General features: G+C 32.9%; 1 protein-coding gene across 1 annotated transcript in view; it reads left to right on the top strand.

Moving 5' to 3' along the window:
* Positions 1 to 14,506, top strand: part of LOC140441120 (lutropin-choriogonadotropic hormone receptor-like) — a 127,871-nt gene that overhangs the window by 92,256 nt on the left and 21,109 nt on the right. Inside the window, exons 6-8 of the mRNA XM_072531574.1 lie at positions 2,876 to 2,941; positions 6,474 to 6,542; positions 8,146 to 8,220. Coding sequence (XP_072387675.1) covers positions 2,876 to 2,941; positions 6,474 to 6,542; positions 8,146 to 8,220 — 210 coding nt within the window. The remainder of the gene's footprint in view (positions 1 to 2,875; positions 2,942 to 6,473; positions 6,543 to 8,145; positions 8,221 to 14,506) is intronic.

Genomic DNA, 14,506 nt, shown 5'->3' with positions numbered 1-14,506 from the left:
AAGCCAACTTGCTATAATAAAATGTTGATATTAAGAAAGATACAGGGTGTTAAAGTGCAAATTTAAAATTTTATTCTTCGCTATAACTTTCATGTTTGTAAACATTTATGTACAAAATTTTAGAACTGGCCACTTTTAAATATGAGAAATTATAATTTGATGCACACTTTGATGTAACTGATAGAGGGCGCCACATATGCCACATATGTGGTATAAATTTGAACCTAACTTTTTTGCTCTTTAAGTTACCTGAATTTGGGACAAAAAATATTAAAGATACATTATTTTAACAAAAAAAGATATACCTGTTAATAACTTCAAAACTCAACGGTTTTCGAGATAATCGCATTTTACAAATCAGCTGCATAATTCTGATTTAAGGCAATTACTCCAGGCAACGAAGAAAAAATAGACAAAAACATTAATGCTTCTGAATTTTGGTATAAAGTACCTTTAACTAAAGTTAAGAGTTACCGAAATATTAAATAAAATAAATATATCAGCAGGATAATTAATAATAGGATTTGACAAAATAATAGAATAATAGGAGTTTACATCAAACATTTTACGTTTTATGTTAAATTAAAGTCATAATCAAAACGTTTTGTTTACAAACCAAATTCAGAAATAGCTAAACTAAATAACATAACTTTTTGTCAAAGTAAGTGTTCGATATGTCCACCATTTTCTTTAATTCATTTGTCAATATATTCCATAAAAGATCGTCTCATATTGAATAGCATCATAGGTTCTAAAGAAACTGCTTCAGTATTTATTTCTTCCCATAGTTGGTTGCGAATGTGTCTGGGATTCTTATAGACACGTTGTTTTAATGCTCCCTATACACCAAAGTCAAGCGGAATAAATTCTGGGCTACGTGGTGGCTATAATGTATAATGGATGAATATATTCTTTTGGATACATATCCAAATCTTATGGTATATTATGGAACTACATCTTAGTTGTCGCAGAGGTTAAATAATGTGTTAAACTGTAATGTATCTCGTTTATTGGTTACTTATATACACACGGAATAACCTATCGACGACAATATCGGTTATTAGGCCGACAATGATGTTTTTGTAAAAATGCTGAGTCTTTAACGCTAGATTTGTAGCAAAAGTATTATGAAACAAGACACATATGTGTTATTCAATACCTGTGCTCTAGTTTTTATTTGTCCTAATACAAATGGGTAAACAATTTACGTAATGAATAATAAGTCTTCTTTTCAGATTTTTTATGAATTAAATAATTATATCAATATCTCACCACATTGCCAAGGAATATGACTACCACGACCAATCCAACGTTCAGAAAAGTTGTATTTAAGTATGTTCTAACTGCCTTCTCTCTAGAATGTGGTGGTGCACCATCTTGCATAAACTACATATTTTGGGTTTTCAGCATTTTACAATAGAGAAAAAGTAATACAACGCCATTATAGAAATTTAAGAAGCGATAGAAAAGGGAAATTGTAAACATGATGACGGCCAACGTCTGAATACGGACACGGCACCTAAAGAAGAAGATGAGGAATCATTTCTCCAATAAGACCTTTATCACCCATAACAAAGCATTTCGTGATGTTATATTATCATCTTTGAGTTGTTTTAATGATAATAAACTATGAATTATGCTTATCTACAGGTATTCAGTGCTTTACCGCACAAATATTAAACTAATAATTATTATGCAGCTGACTTACAAAATGCGATTATCTCGAAAACGGTTAAATTTTCAGGTTACTAATAAGTATACATTTTCTTTGTAAAAATAATGTATCTTTAATATTTTTTAACACAAATAGAGCTAACTTAAAGTGCAAAAAGGTTAAGCGCAAATTTATGCTATACATGTGGCATATGTGGCGCCCTCTATCAGTTACATTAAAGTATGTATAAAATTATAATTTATCCTACTCAAATGCATTTAATTGTAAATTTATGTCCAAAAATATTTACGAACGTAAAAGTTATAGCAAAAAATAAAATTTTAAATTTCTACTTTAACACCCTGTATCTTTCTTAATATCAATTTTATTGAAGCAAGTTGGCTTAAATCGTAATATTTTAAAGTGTAGAATCTACGGTTTCTGTTTGTACAATTACTTAAGGACCACCATGTATATGTACCTTTACTTACTATATACAATCTATTGTCTTTCTCTAAAAACTCTATTAAAAACATATCCCTCTTTAAATTAAGTATTAGGCCCCCTTTGGCAATGTTAGACTCTTATTATCTTTGGTATGACCTAGTCTTGCATGTTAACAGGTTGGATGCCGCATGCCTAAGCCCCTGTGGTATAACGTCTTGTATCTTTTTTACCAAATATAAAATTTTTTCCAGTCTGTACTCGGAGTCTCTTCGGTGGACTGTGCTACAATCGCTAATGTCGCGTTTTATATAAAACGTCTATTCCAGCGGCTTATCTACTAACAGCTCTATCATCCTTCTTTAAAAATAAATTCAGAATCACTCCGAAAGTCTTCATTTGAGTTTAAAATGAAGCTAATTATGTTTCTTAATTTTTATAAACAAGCTACTATATATATATATATATATATATATATATATATATATATATATATATATATATATATATATATATATATATATATATATATATATATATATATATACAGAAGCACAGAACCGTGAAGAGTGGCGAAAAATGGGAGAGACCTATGTCCAGAAGAGGTTGCATGACGATATATATATATATATATATATATATATATATATATATATATATATATATACAGGGTGAGTTTTTAGTGCGATAGTGGATTTATCGACCGATGTTGCACTAAAAATTCACCCTGTATATATCTATATATAAACTTTATAATCATAAATATAATCCTTTTAGGGATCTGGACCATAATAATATTCAACATCTTCAAGCAAATTCAATCAAGGTGAAAGCACAACAAGTGTAAGTTTTATGATCATTTAAATGTTATTAATCTTAATCAATTTAATAATATATAAATGTTACTGTGGAAAGAATACCACATATTTATAAAAAAAACTCAGATTAGAAACCGTTGTCAACGGCTACCGGCTTTTTTTAGTTAACATATTTTGACAGTAGCTATCGAGTATAAATCTAATTGTGTTGTATAAATCCCTAAAAAAAGGTTGTATAAATAAACATAAATTCATATATTAATTATACCGGGTCGTGAATCTTCGAACTCGCCGTAGGAAACGCACTTTTGCTAATCAAAAGCCGTTAAAAACTATTTCTAAAAAACTTAAATCTGTTAAAAAAATACCCAAATCAATTACAAATAGTTTTAAGTTAGTTATAAATAAAATAAGAACATATAAAATCTTATATACGATATACAATAAAATATTCCTAAATTAGTAGCTTAGTCAAAACAAAAAAAAATCTGTTGTATTAAGTTTCAAATTGGGATCTATTTTAAATCAAAGTTCAAGTAAAAAGAAATGATTTTTTGATCAAAGTATAATTACCAACTTATTTTTTTTAACACGACACAGCTCATGCCACATTGGACATCCTGCACGAGCGATTTGAAGGCATGGTCTCTTAGAGTCTTTTTGGTGAGGTTTTCTTAGTCACAGTATTAGACAAATAAACCATAAACTGCAGCGGCTCTCAAAGCATATCACTTATTAGTTGCAAAAGTTCTTTAATGTAACTTATCAAACAAGCATTGGTTATATGCCGTTCGAAGTACTGTCTGAATACTTGTACAGAAAAAGAATATCAGAGAAGATCACTGGGAATGAAATATTAGAAAACGATAACATCGAGGAAAGCTCGGAAAAAATAACATAATTAACGCAGCAACAGAATCACTTTGAGAGAGGAAAGTAACGAACACTAAGATATCAAAAAAGAAAACGCCATGAAACGCCCATCCGGTTTAGAGAGGAAGTTAAAATGTGAAGAAAGCCTTTTTACAATACAGAGTACAACAGGCATACAACCACTATAAACGAATCAGAAATGAAACGAATACTTTAGTTAGACAAATAAAAAAGGAACACTGACAGAGCTTCTCAAAACAGATGGAACACGACTTCTACGGAACACAAAAAGAAATATGGAAAATTTCCAGAGGACAAAGAAAAGAGATGAACGAACTAATAAAAACGAAACACATTCAGAAGGAAACATGGGTAGCCTACTTTCAATCCCTATTTGCTAAAGGTGACGATAATAAACCACCAACACCATGACACCTCGGGGAGGTAAATAAGGGTCTACACAACAAATTCCTTGTCGAAGATGAAACATCAGGTTGTAGTCTTCTTCCGATGGCTTGTCTTAAGAAAGACAAGATATTTTCTTACATGACAAAGGATTGTCGAAATAATAACACCAAATTAACGTTGACAAATAACTCTCAGCCACAGAGTATGGAAAATAAAACAGGAGCAGATCCCCAAGAGCACTAAGCTCTCGGAGAGCCCGTGAGGGACTGACTTGGCTGACCTGAAAATCGCCAATATTTATATGTGCTGTTCGAGCGATAAATAGGGATTTCCAGGTCAAGAGCCAAGAGGAAAATTCGAGGCGGGGCGATGCGCATCGGAGTGCGTACTAGTCGCGCTCGAGGACAACCAGAGGTGACGACAAAGGAAGAAATACATATTGAGCAGGAAGAGGTAAAGGAAGCATTAAGGAAATTAAAAAATAGAAAATGACCAGGAGAGAATACCGAATTCCTAAAGTACGGAAGACCAGATCAAACAACTATTAAAATTAATCCAAAAAATAATACAACAAAACAAAATTCCTCAAGAATAGAGATCAAGAATCCTAATACCTCTCTTCAAAAAGGGAGACAAGTTGGACCCGAAAAATTACAGAGGAATTAATTTATTAAACACAACACTAAAATTGACAACCAAAGTGATAACAAATAAACTGAATGAAATTATAACACTAGCAATTACTATTTAAATGGGAGTAAGCCACAATTAAAGGTTAAAGTACGTTTATTGACGTTTCAATTTCCACTTCGGAAATCGTTCTCAAAATACAAACAAAAAAATAGCTTCAGAACTATAACACTAGCTGAAGAACAACATGGTTTTAGGTCGGGAAGATCATGCACCCACGCTATATTTATAATGAAGCAAGTGCAAGAGAAATCATTAGAATACAACAAACCGGCATATCTATGTTTCGTGGACCTTAAGAAGGCATTTGACTGGGTCAAATTAAAGGACGTTATCCACTTATTGTATGCATGAGAGATACCTGTAGGAATAATTTAAACGATCGAAAATATCTAGCAAAATAACACAATATAAAAGTAAAAGTGGAAGAAGAACTAACTGACCATATTGAAGCTGGCAATGGGATAAGACAGGAAAATTTCCTGAGTCCTCTATTGTTCAACCTAATTATGATGAAATAATAAAAAAAGTAAGAAATTAAAAAGGATAGCAAATGGGAGGAAATCAACTTAAAATAATCTGCTATGCAAACGACGTAATACTACTTTCTCAAAGTGAAGACGATTTACAACGTATACTGCACCAATTTAATATAACTGCCAGAAAATTTAACATGTTAATTTCATCAAAAAGACAAAATGCATGGTTACAACAGCAAATTTACTAAGATGTAAATTGGAGTTGGAAGGTCAGATAATAGAACAACTGATGGAGTTTAAATATCTAGGCATCATATTATCTCGCTACGGAAAGCTCGAAACTGAAGTGAAAGATCAACTGAATAGAGCAAACAGAGCCGCAGGCGGCCTGAATGAAACAATATGGAGGAATAAAAATATTGGGAAAAAAATGAAAGGCAGAATTTACAAAACAGTCGTCAGACCAATAATGACATATGCAGCAGAAACACGACATGACAAACACGACCTGTCCTCCAGAGAGGACAAAAAGGATGTTAGCAACAGCAGAGATGAAAACACTTGGAAAATTGTATGGCAAGACACTATGGGGCAGAGCTATAAGTACAGATATACGACGTAGATGCAAGGTGGAGAACATCAAGAACTGGGTAAGAAATAGAAGAGTAGAATGAAACGATCATATAAGCCGAATACCAACAAATAGAGTAGTAAAGACGGCAAGAGACGATTCCCTAATAGGAAGACGATCAGTAGGAAGGCAACGAAAACGATGGAACGACAACTTACTGGAGGCACATTGAAAAACAGACAGAGTCATGTCTACATAAAAAGAAGAATTTAAAAGACGTAAATAAAGACGTGCTGATCACATATAAAAGCAATTATTCCACAGGCATTTTCTTTAAGAACAACGGTATTTTTTTCGTATTACTTTAAAAATCTCTTCTGTCAACAAAACACACTGTCATTTATATGTTTAATTTTTCTAATAATTAAAAACTGTTACTAATTATATATATATATATATATATATATATATATATATATATATATATATTATATAATGATAATTGGATAATTTATTGCTATTTTACTTTGTTTTAGGACAATTAATTTTAATCCTTTAGAAGCAGTAGACGATTATGCTTTTAATGGCTCTCAAATAGCAGAACTGTAAGTACGAATATTGAAACATTCTTTTTATAAATCAGTTGAACCGAAAATATGTACTAAATTTTCTTTTTTATTCTCATTTGGCGTTAACCTCAACTTCACCAATCAACTTCACCACGTGATCCCCTCGAGATTTCATCCAGGAATGAAATTATTTCTCAGTCTCTATGTTTTCAACAGTACTACTCATTTGGTCTTCTAGTTTTTCTTTTCGTTTGTGTTCAAATTTTCTAACTATCTCAGGGTTTCCTAGTCTGTCCACCTCGAATTTATCTTCTTTGCTTCCTTTACGTTAGAGAGCTTTTTTGCGTTAGAGATTCGTGCCCTTAGTTTGGCCTGGACCAGGTAGTGATTGGAGTCAATGTTGGCTCCACGTCTGGTACGTTCATTCATAACATCGCTGTAATGTCTTGCGTCCACAACAACATGGTCAATTTGATTGATTGTGTTACCGTCTGGGCTAAGCTAAGTGCCTTTGTGTATATTTTTACGCTTAAAGCATGTGCTGGCTATCACCATATTCATTGAGGCCACAAGGTGTATTAAGCGTGTTCCATTGTTGTTCGATTCGTTATGAAGGCTATATTTTCCAATGATGGGTAGGTAATCGTTTTCTTTTCTTATTTTGGCGTTGAAATCTCCAAGTTTTATTTTTATATCATCTCTAGGGCAGTTCTGTATTATTTCTTCTAGTTTTTCGTAAAATTCATCCTTTTCTTCGTCTAGCTTATCTTCTGTGGGTGCATGTGCATTAATTACTGAATATTTGAAAAATTTTTCCCTAATTCTTATTTTGCATATTCTGTCGCTTATGGCTTCGAAGTCTATTACTAGGTGCTTTACTCTGCTGCTGACTATGAATCCTGTTCCAAGTTTGTGCTCTGTTGGGTGGCAGCTATAGTACATTGTATATTTCTTTTTCTCGTATATTTTTTCCCAACCACCTAAGTTCTTGAAGCGCTATGATGTCTATGTTATATTTATCCAGGATGTCAAGGAGTTCCCGCAATGCTCCAGTTCTATATAAAGATCTCACAATATAAGGATCTTTCAATCTTATGAGTAAACCTAAAAACGTAAACGAAAGATGGCAAGAGTTAAGACGCAAGATAAAGAAAACAAAAAGCAAAATAATAGGAAAGAATCATACTACTTAATGAAGAAAAATGTGTAGCAAACCCATCAGCAGAATCTAGCAGGCTTTGGTTGCCAATACTAAAAGAATAATACCGAATCCGGTTTTTTCTTTTCTTTTCTTTTTTTCTTCTTTTATTATTATTTTTTTATTTTAGGAAACCAGCACTGTCGGAAATGTTTACCTCCGGCGTCTGTTTGCAGATTCTCTACGTAGTGCTGAAAAAAAAGTACCTACCCAATCCGGGCTTTCTGCGTGATTATCAGACACTTTAACGTTTGCGAGCTATCTGACCTTAAAAATCCTTTATAATTTTGTTTTTTCAGTCAATGGTTCAAACAAAATAAAATATAATTTTACACTGTTTACGAATATTCCATTATTTCATTTTGTTTTTGTTTGTTAGTGTCCACATTATTTGCAAGATCAAACATATCTGTATATTAATTATCTGTTATTATTTTTTAGGCAAATGCACTCTAACTTTCAACTAAGAACATTAGGTACAAAAGCTTTTAGTGGTCTTGCTAGCCTACAGCTATTGTAAGTATATAAAGATTTCTAAATATTGTAAAAATTAATTCATAACAGGTTGACTGCCAGGCGGTCGTATACAACCAACTAACCAACAGTTCAATAATGCCACAGCGGTCGTATACGACCGATTTGATACGGTCTGTGATATAGTTCCTGTTTTGCCAAAGGTCGTGTAGAGAAGCGGAGTTATTGCAGTATTCGACCACCGCCGTGGCATACAGTCGTCGCATGTACATATCAGTTTTCATTTTGGCTGAATAGGGGAGACTAAAATGATATCGAAATTTTAACAAATCTTTAATTCGAGTAAAAAATATAAAACTGTAAAAAATATCCATTACAAACTAAAAGACGTACAAAAGTTAAATAAGAACATGAAAGAAATTAAAAATTATCTGTTATTTGGAGTGTTTGTGAAATAATCTAGACAAAGGTGTGGTTGACTTTCACAAGTGTCACAGTAAGTTACTACTTTTTTGACCCGATTTTTTGTTATGTTTCCCCGAATCTTCTATTTATAACAACCTTTACAGTATTTCTTCATTTTATCATATGGTCCTTCGGTTTTCACAAAAGTATGAGTTTGCATCGATCTCCTTGTAGTTCGTATTTGTTGTTGTTCCCTTTCGAAATCATTCTGTGACTCAATGTTGTATTCAAAAGTTAAGAGCGACTTTATTACACGCTCTCTAAATTTAGTTATTTTCATCTTTTTATCAAAGTTGGTTGAAAATAATGTGAGAATTTACGAGTGATGTTCCAACAAAAAAATTCCACAGCGAGCTCTCTGTAAGTACTATTTCAGTGACTTTCGTAGAGATGAATTATAACTTGCCATCTGGTCTGACTGGTCAATTGAGGACGTTGCCTCATTGTATTCCATAGGGGCTATGAGCAACATAAAGCTTTATAAACAACACCACTTCGTCGCTGAATTGCTCGAGTTTCGGTAGTATGTTTAGTAGATAGTAACAAGACATCTCTTTTAACCTTCCACTTCAAAAAGCAGATGCCTCTCGTTTTCCAACCCAAACGTTTCCCCTTTTTTTAATATTTTATTTATTACTTCTTTTGGGTTTTCACGACGATTTGCCCTTAGCGTCCTAATATAGTGAGTTTCCTTGTCAAGTAAAATGTTAGCTAGGCTAATGTCTAGGCTTGTATAGCAGTTATCAGCTACTATTGTACGTCCTGAATTCAAAAGGCGTTCTGATAGGTTAATCACTACATTTGTTGGTACAGAAGCGTTGCCTTCATTTTTCTCCTTACCTGCATAAATCCTTATATTCCACGTGTAGCCATTGTCACTACAAAGCTTAAAAAGCTTAACTCCATACTTATGCGTCTTTTGCGGTATATACTGCTTCATTACTAGCTGACCTTGGAAAGCCTTGGTGTATAAACTGCTTGAAAGTTTTTAATAAGTTTATCTAGCAATGGTTTGACTTTGTGCAAGCAGTCACTATCAGGACACGTGGTATTATACGATAAGTGCCACATTCTTAGAAATCGGAGCTGAAATCGGTTTCTAGGCATAATTTTCGGAACCATACAATTTTTGTAGAAATTGTCAATTCTCCAGTATTTGTCAATAGAAGGCAGCGTCAAAAGTCCCATATAACCCACAAGGCCAATAAATTGTATCAATTCTTTTCTGCTGGTTGGAACCCATCGATGTAGTCTAGATTCGTTACTGATATCATCAGTATCGCACAAAATCTGGGTGGCATACAAGTTAGCTTGATTAACCATCTCATCTATAACTTTATCGTCCACGAAAATTCGAAAGCAATTATAGGGGGACAAATTTTGTAAAAGAGCTGCAGCGTAATTTGCCTGTAATCCAGTTTCCGCAGAATAGTTGAAAATCTTGTGATTGCCAATAGGTTTTTTTCCATGAAAGTTGTTCGTATCCATCAGCAGAATTTTCCTGGCTTTGGTGATCTTCATTTTGCTCAGATGATAATATGTTTTGTTGGTTTTGTTGATCGATTGTAACTGGAAAAAAGTCATCTAATTCTTCCGAGGAAATAGCACTGTTCGATTCCAAAGGCTGTAGTTGAACAATATTTTTTGAATTTTTACCCAAAGAGTGTATTTCTTTGGGAATGTTATCCCGGCTGGAAAGTGACTTAGAACAGCATGTCTTATTACTTTTTGCAACAAGAGTGTTTAGCTTTCTACGTTTTTTTTTTCAAATTTATTTCTTCTTCCGCTTCTGACCCATCGGAGCTATATTATGCAATTTCTTCATCGCTGGACGGTAAGAATAGAGGGTCTAGGTCAGAATCAAAGGAAAAATCATTAGGTTCGTCATCTAAAAAAAAACAAAATTTTTGTAACCGTGAAACCGAAAATAGATTGGTTTTGTCATTATTTTTTATTTATATTGACGATTTGTATAATTTTAGTAAATTGTATTATGTAGTTATTGTTTTTTTTTACTCTTTGTAAACTTTGCCCATAAATCTTTTGATATCTATATATCTTTCAATGACAATAAAGCATATTTCTATTCTATTCTACTAATAAATAAAAGTGTATTTTTCAGAATATTATCTTGCTTGTGTAGGTACGTACTTCAAACAGTAATCCTATGCAATTATTTACATCTGAAAATATGATATGAACATATGATATTAAAATATGAAAATTATATCTTACCTGAACGTTCATTGCTTTCCAAAATCATACCAACCATCATTTTACCGCGACTTCCCATTTTATTTCAAGAAATAATAATTGTTTTTACTATTATTATCTAACTCTAATGCCTCCACTACACATCGACAGACGCGTCTGCGGACGCATCTGCATATGTATCATCACAAGCTGACCACACATCTGGACACATCAGTCTGTGTTAATTCCCGGGAGACGCAATATATACGCGAGAATTAAAAAAATGGATGTTGATGTTGAGACCATAGCTGCCGCAGCTATATGACTATTTAGAACGTTCAACAACTACTTGAGTGTAACAGAACAGGAACAGAATCATTAAAAAAGATGGAAAAGAAGAAGTCAAAGGTCTGATGTGTGGAAACGCGTCGAACGTCCGCACCGAAACCCCTTTTGATCTGTGCTAAAAAAACCGACAACTATCGGATATTTTGCAAACGCATGCGCGGACGTGATATATAAACAACAGATGATCAAATTACCCCATCTACACATCTCCAGATGCATGTACAAAGGCTATAGCGGGATAAGATGGTCAAAATTGCACCATGCTCGATTCAGTTTTGGGTCTAGCTATTCGAAAGGACATAATTAAAAACTCACTCAGTTAAATTTTCAAGTCCCTACGTGCCTCTGGGGGTTCGCTATGGGCAAAAACGTATTTAAACAAAAAAAAATTTTTTAGACGCTGTATTGCTGCAAAAAATCTGAAAAATTCATGAAAGCGTATTTTAATAATACAAAACTGTCTGATTTTTTTCAAATTTTTAGCTTAAAAATTGAGTTCAGGAAAAATTTTTGAAATTTTCAGTGATATTTTAGGTTATGTTGGAAATTTTTGGCCAACTTTAAAACAATGTTTCTTTATGTGTTTTTTTCCGTTCTTTCGAATGGCATAGGTATTATTATCATTTTCAACATGGAAAATGCCTAAAAAGCGAAAAAACTGCTTTTTTTGGCAATTTTCTGAAGTATTTGACTCATAACCTCGGCAACATACACATAAATTAATGGTAATTCATATTTTTATATGTATTCTTACATTTACAATCGAAATAAGCTATTAAAACTATTATTTTTTTCCTACAGCATGCTCCAAAAACCGAAAAACCCCTTTTTTTCGGCGTTGTTTTTAAGCTTTCGCTATATATCCTCTAAAGTCAGTGTCTAAATGAATGGTAATTTACATTTTCACATGTATCTTTCCCTCTACAATCAAAATCAGCTATTCAAATCATTAGTTTTATCTCACAACATTCTCAAAAACCGAAAAACCCCGTTTTCTCATTGTGCAAGCCGTTTACCATCTACACAACAGACGGGTTTGTTGTAGATCTACCCGGTCCATTCTTAGCTACAGAAAATAATGCAAGCATCATGAAGAAGGTTAAGGAAGATCCAAATGGAATAAGGTCACTTATGAAAAAAGGTGATGTTTGTATTGTAGATAGGGGCTTTAGAGACGTCGTATCCTATTTAGAAGATCTTGGCTTCAAGGTTCTGATGCCTGCATTAAAAGGAAAAAGACCAAGTTTATCCATAGCTGAAGCTAATAAATCTCGTTACGTTACGAAACTAAGATGAGTAGTAGAAGCTGTCCACGGCATTCTTGGAAAAAAATATAAGCTCCTCCATCAACAATTGGAAAATAAATTGTTACCAAAAGCTGGAGCATATTGCAGAATTGCATGTTTCCTTAATAACCGTTATGGAAAAAGATTGTATAGCGATGAAGAAGGAGACCTTACAAAAGTAAACGACCAAGAGGAAGACCACAGATGAAATGGGTTGATGACATTAAAAGAATAGCCGGAACAAATTGGAAATATGTTGCTCAGGATAGAGACCGATAAAAGGAGTTGGGAGAGGCCTATGTCCAAACATGGACGACAGAAGGCTAAGAAGAAGAAGAAGAAGAAGAGCGATGAAGAAGAAGATGAAGATTAAAAAAAATTAATAATACAGAGAATGTTGAATTCCAGTAAAGTGGATAACAAATTGGCTAAAGAGGCTGAAACAGAAAGGCGGTCTAGACGAAGTACGATGACAACTAAGATAACATCGCGAGAAATTCTCGATTTTCCAGAGATGGCAGAGAGAGACCTCAAAATATTTTTTTCGGGTACGTAGCAGTTAGGTCAAGCTGTATGTTACCTAGCTACGTTATTGTTATTGTTGAGATATTGAACGATAGAAACGAAATTAATTTAGAATACATCCGAATGAAACCGAATATTATTAAGGTTTTGATACAATCCAGACATATCAAAAAAAATTTATAAATGTTACATTGAGTATAAGCGAGAATCTATTGGCTACAATGCAATTTTACGTCACTCGTGCGATTGTGCTAATGAATTGAGAACTGTTGGATCCTGCTCACATGTTGTTGCTATTATATATTATTTAAGCAATGCTAGGTACAAATCGGACATTATTAGACCAGCTAAACTTCTTTCAGAAATATTTGGTGAAACGGAGATTGATCCGTTAATCGACGAGGATAGCGAGAAAGATTAATAAAATGTAATTATTCTGTCATTCAATGTATCTAGATTAAATAGAATATTGTAAATATAGATTGTTAATTAGTAAATATAAATATGAATTTTCTTTCCCTCTAAAAAAAATATTTTGTTTTCCTGCGTACGATCAGCTGTAAAAATTAATTAATAGATATCGAAAATATGGTCCATTTTTCAGAGTCTTTTGAGGTTATGTAGTAAAAACATGGAGAAAACGTGGTTTTTCGGTTTTTGAGAATGTTGTGAGATAAAACTAATGCTTTGAATAGCTGATTTTGATTGTAGAGGGAAAGACACATGTCAAAATGTAAATTATCATTCATTTAGACACTGAATTTAGAGGTTATATAGCGAAAGCTTAAAAACAACGCCGAAAATACGGGGTTTTTCGGTTTTTGGAGTATGCTGTAGGAAAAAAAATAATAGTTTTAATAGCTTATTTTGATTGCAAACATAATAATACATATAAAAATATGAATTATCATTAATTTATGTGTATGTTGTTGAGGTTATGAGTCAAAAACTTGCCAAAAAAAGCAGTTTTTTCGATTTTTAGGCATTTTCCACGTTGAAAATGTTAATAATACCTATGCCATTCGAAAGAACGGGAAAAAACCCATAAAAAAACATTATTTTAGAGTTGGCCAAAAATTTTCGACATAACCTAAAATATCACTAAAATTTTCAAATATTTTTCCTGGGCTCAATTTTCAAGCTAAAAATCTGAAAAAAATCAAGCAGTTTTGTATTAATAAAATACGCTTTCATGAATTTTTTCAGATTTTTTGCAGCAATACAGCGTCTAAAAAAATTTTTTTTTGTTTAAATACATTTTTGCCCATAGCGAACCCCTAGAGACACCTAGGGACTTGAAAATTTAACTGAGTGAGTTTTTAATTATGTCCTTTCGAATAGCCAGACCCAAAACTGAATCGAGCATGGTGCAATTTTGACCATCTTATCCCGCTATAACCTTTACCATAAATCTGTACATTATAAAAACTTTTATTTTCATTTAAATTCATTTTAGTCCCTAAAAACCAGTCCATTCTCGGCCCTGAACTATTAACAACCAACAAGTTCCC

This window comes from Diabrotica undecimpunctata, chromosome 5, assembly GCF_040954645.1.
Source record: "Diabrotica undecimpunctata isolate CICGRU chromosome 5, icDiaUnde3, whole genome shotgun sequence".
Classification (NCBI taxonomy): domain Eukaryota; kingdom Metazoa; phylum Arthropoda; class Insecta; order Coleoptera; family Chrysomelidae; genus Diabrotica; species Diabrotica undecimpunctata.
Note: the sequence above shows the minus strand (reverse complement) of the source record. Positions and strands in the feature narration are given on the sequence as shown.